We start from the raw sequence: 4723 nt of genomic DNA, 5'->3' as shown, positions 1-4723 counted from the left end.
TAAATTAATCAGAAAGATCCAAATGGTCCCTAATATGCAAAGTGACGGAATGGTCACGACCGAACGCTTTTAAACAGGGTTCTACTCGGTCGGGGTCTGCATGAGGTTAGGTAACATTTACTTACTGACGGCCGAGTCGATATAAACAACCACTTTCTGGCCTGGTGCCTAAAAGAAAAAAAATGAAATCAACACGCGTTGACATTTATATTTCAACCAATCAGAACACAAGAAGATCTGTTCCCCCACCACCTAATTCCCCATTTCTAACCAATCAGAAGGTCAATATTATTCAGTGTTGTTCCACCTAGCATTATGGCGGTATTGTAAATGTTTGTGAGTTTCATTTGTTTGTTTATATTTCATAGTAAAGTTGTAGAGCAGAGAATTACAGAATAAGTGGCGGTATATGGTGGTCGTACACGGTCGGATATGTAAGTATTATCGTTTGGATAACATTGTACTGACGTTTCTGTTTTAAATGCACATTATTTATATAACGTGTATGTGAATATGCACACTCATACATATATACGCAAACACACACTGTCACATGTACATGAGTGTGTGTATATATATATATATATATATGCGTGTGCATATACACATACAGATAATACATTATGTGCACAAACACTCACATATATTCTTATATATGCACTCTGCTACATTTTATACACATGCCTTGACGCTGTTGACATACTTATACGCATATTCTTGTATACACAGATATAGCGCGCGCGCGTGTGTATGTAGCTTACAGTCTCTACGCTATTTCTAAGGCGTATATCGAGACTAATGTTTACAGACAACCCGATAACGGAGCCTGGACGTGGCCATTCAGCTTGTTAGAAATAGCTGTCAAATTATACCTTCACCCACGTTCTCTTATAATTCTATTCACACCGGAATGCATTATAGGAATTTAAATGCATGTCAGTACGTAATTGTTAGTTTATCGTTCTTTTAAAGTTGACGTCGGTGGTTCTCTGATTCGAAATGTAAATGACTATAAATGAATTTCGTTGATCAGATTCACACTTCTGGCATCTTGGTTAGACAGCACAATTGTGTTGAAAATAGTGAAGATGGTACTGGATAACTGAGAAGTACACAGTCTGTTTGGGATCCGTTTCACCCCAAAGCACTCGTCCACCAGGCTGATTGGTGTTATGAAGATGACTGTTGAGGACTGTCCTCCTAAATTCGCCATTGTCTTTGTAACAGGCCTTTCTCGTGCAAGTTCTAGTCTGGTGCAGTTTTAGTACTCGTCCACCAAGCTGACAGTTTTATGAAGATAGCTGTTGAGGATTTGGTGTAAGTTAATATTGAGGACCGCCCTCATGTAGTGGCGCGTGTGGCCGCCATCTTGGGACTAGCCGTCAGCGGAAGTACCCGACCACGCATGCACAATGTAACATGTGGAAAGAAAGCAATAGCGTTCCTTCTCTTTTCTCGCTGGCAGCGGTGGTGACAACCCGTATCCCACAACTCGTCCCCGACATGTGGTCGAAGCTTCTTTGGTATTCTAGCGGCATGCCTATTCACCCAGGAACGAAACAGCTCTACACCAACCTAGAATAAACTATGTTCTGTTGTTACCGTTATCCCTCGTGTTGTATTTCTGGATTTTAATGATTAATATAAGAACTGGGGAGAGATGGCCGAGCCATCATATCTCACCCAATTCTTATAACTGGTGACCCGACGTGATACGAAATCTCTCATACAACACCAATTCTTATAACTGGTGACCCCTAGTACGAACACGAAATTATATCTCTCAAACAACTCGTAAAAAAAATGAAGAGACGACGGAAAAAAAAAACAACGCAAGAGACGAGGGAATGGAACAACCAACTGCAACAGTTTTCGGATCTTGTTCAAAACGGGGGCACCAGTATTTTCTTAACGAAACACTTTGAAACTTGGGACACTGGTAGAATGTGTCATATAAAACATCTTTTTCTCTTAGTCTTCTTAACAAAAAAACGTACATCGCAAGTTATTTCATGCTAAAGTTGTCGTATTTCTGTAATTTCAACCAATGACTGATGTCCATTCAGCCAAATACATTAAGTGCTGACTACGTAAACAAACGATTCTCAAACGATTCTGGCAGTGATAAAATTATTATTCCTTGTCAAAAAATGGCTGAAGCATATTGGCAGTAGGGTTAGGCAGTAGCTAATAAACATTTCATACAGTTCAGGCAGATGTTAACGAAATAAACACGCGTGAAAGAAAATGAAAAAAGCAAATGTTGTACACATACAGTTCAGGCAGATGTTAACGAAATTATAAATGGAGATTAAATACGCTTTACACCGCTTAAACTGCCAAAGGAGTAAGTGTAAACAGCTGAATACTTGTCAGTGATTGGTTGAAATTCTCGAAGTAAGACAATTTTTTACATGAAATAACTCCGAATACAAAAATTTTTTTCTGTTCTATAACACAAAATAGATAAGTATACGAAGTTTGAAAGTCTTTCGGTACCAAAAACATAAATGAAAACTGGTGCCCCCGTTTTGAACTAGATCCCTGGATTTTAATGATTAATATAAGAACTGGGGAGGGTTGGCCGAGCCATCATATCTCCTCCAATTCTTATACTCCTAGATCCACCATGATCTTCGTAACAGGCCTTCCTCATGCACGTTCTAGTCTCGTGCAGTGTTAGTACTCGTTTGGCAACAGTAGTTACTGGATGGTTATAGCAGGAATGCTTTTAATTATAATTCCGCTCATTAAAAGATTGATCAGCAGCTAAACAACAACAACAACCTCGAACTAACTGTTGGTTGGTCATAGCTTATCTACTGAAGCCTTTTGCTCCCTTTGGAAAATAGATGATAACTTTTCTCCACTGTTCTTGACTCTTGTCTGTCTTCTTCATTCTGGTTAGATTTCTGGTTCTTCAGTTTTGCATCAGTATCCTCCTGCCTCCAGCAATTTTTAGAGTGGCCTCTTTTCTGCCTCCCTTATCAGTTTCAGACCAGGGCCTGATGTCTTATTTAGGGTGCTGTTTTCCTTAAGGTGTGGGTGTCTGGCCTGTCCATCTCCACTTGTGCTTCAGGAACTGGTCTTCCTTCCAGATATTGCTGCACCACATCATGTTTCTTTGAAAGAAGGTTTTCCTCCCCCAAGTCTTGTTGGCTTTGAAATGTCTTTGAAGCTTCATAACTTTCGTTTTTCTAGGTAGGGCTACTGTCCCTATGTGCACTCATTTTTACCTCTGGGAACAGGCGGTTCATGTTAGTTGGGCTCCATCCTTTAACCTGTCCAGTATGAAGGGCTGTTGCACGAGCCAGAGAATCATAGCTGACCACCTTTAATAAAAGGTTGATTTGTTATTGTTTTTTTTTTTCTTCACATCCGGCCAAAATATTCTACTCATTATATGATCAAACTGGCCAGGTCAGGCCTCTCATGCCTACCCTATAATGTCATTCTAAAAATAAACAACCACATTGAAATCTTGAAGCTACAAATTAATGTGTGATTGATTCAAAACAATATGAATGAATAAATTGGTATTATGTCTGGCAGAGTAACCTGAATGCTAAAGGATTAATCTTGGAGGCCTTGGAAAATAAGGGTCATAGGTACTTCACCTCTTTCTAATTGATCTATAAAATAAAATTAGAAAAAAAAAAAAAATTAATTTAATCTCCTGTTCATCTTTTTCAGAAATGGATCATGGCACTTTCCACTGCTCAAATTGGAATGTAAGTATGTGTCTGATATAATTATATTTCTTGAGTTTCACCATAATTTGATTATGGTTTTTATATTTCTGTATTCTTTTTACTGGTTCCAGTATCTGCCACAACTGCAATTTTGCTCAGCTTAACAGGTCTTCTTCTTAAGCACGACATAATGTTGAAGATGTTGGCCGTTGCCTCTGTGAGGCCCAACAATCCAAAGGAACTCGCCCCACTCACCTCAACACTCGAAAGGAATTAAGCCCAGTTCTTGATGCATACTTTATCTTATTGTCTCTTGAAAGGATTAAAGGCTAAGTTGAACGTGACAAAATATGATCTCTTAATGTAAATTAGCCATATTTGAACACTGCAAGGTATTCTGTGTGGTTATGTAACAATTCTGATAGTCCAGTATTTGTCAAAGTTTGACCAAAATCAGTGAATAAACTTTGTAAAATTGATGTTCCATGTGCTGTGAGGAATTATCTTAAAAAGTCAAATTTTTGGCAGCAAGTACTGTGAAGTGTATACTTTACTGAGGAGGCTTAATAAGACTGAATGCCTTTTGATACTAACCTTCCCATGACCACTCTCCCTGGTTTTCTGGTATGAACTTGTAATCTTTTAGCATTCAGCTTACTCTTTCAAATGTAGTGCTTATTCACATCATCATCATCATCATCGTTTAACGTCCGTTTTCCATGCTGGCATGGGTTGGACGGTTTGACTGAGGACTGGAGAGCCAGCAGTTGCACCACTCTCCAATCTAATCTGGTAATGTTTTTACAGCTGGATGCCTTTATATTGTACAAACTTCTATCTCATTCCAGGGTGAAAGACTAGAGGTAGTCGATAGCTTCCGCTATCTGGGCGACCAAGTTAGTAGTGGGGGTGGGTGCGCTGAAAGTGTAGCTGCTAGAATAAGAATAGCCTGGGCAAAGTTTAGAGAGCTCTTACCCCTGCTGGCGACAAAGGGACTCTCACTCAGAGTAAAAGGCAGACTGTATGACGCA

At 39.3% G+C, this 4723-nt stretch overlaps 1 protein-coding gene across 1 annotated transcript in view; it reads left to right on the top strand.

Moving 5' to 3' along the window:
• The first annotated feature begins 280 nt into the window (after nt 1–280).
• The window catches only part of LOC128249309 (uncharacterized), a 13227-nt gene continuing 8784 nt past the window's right edge, over nt 281–4723 (top strand). The window contains exons 1-2 of the mRNA XM_052972545.1: nt 281–434; nt 3694–3731. Coding sequence (XP_052828505.1) covers nt 3703–3731 — 29 coding nt within the window. The 5' untranslated portion in view covers nt 281–434; nt 3694–3702. The remainder of the gene's footprint in view (nt 435–3693; nt 3732–4723) is intronic.

The sequence above is a fragment of the Octopus bimaculoides genome, chromosome 13, assembly GCF_001194135.2.
Source record: "Octopus bimaculoides isolate UCB-OBI-ISO-001 chromosome 13, ASM119413v2, whole genome shotgun sequence".
Taxonomy (NCBI): domain Eukaryota; kingdom Metazoa; phylum Mollusca; class Cephalopoda; order Octopoda; family Octopodidae; genus Octopus; species Octopus bimaculoides.
Note: the sequence above shows the minus strand (reverse complement) of the source record. Positions and strands in the feature narration are given on the sequence as shown.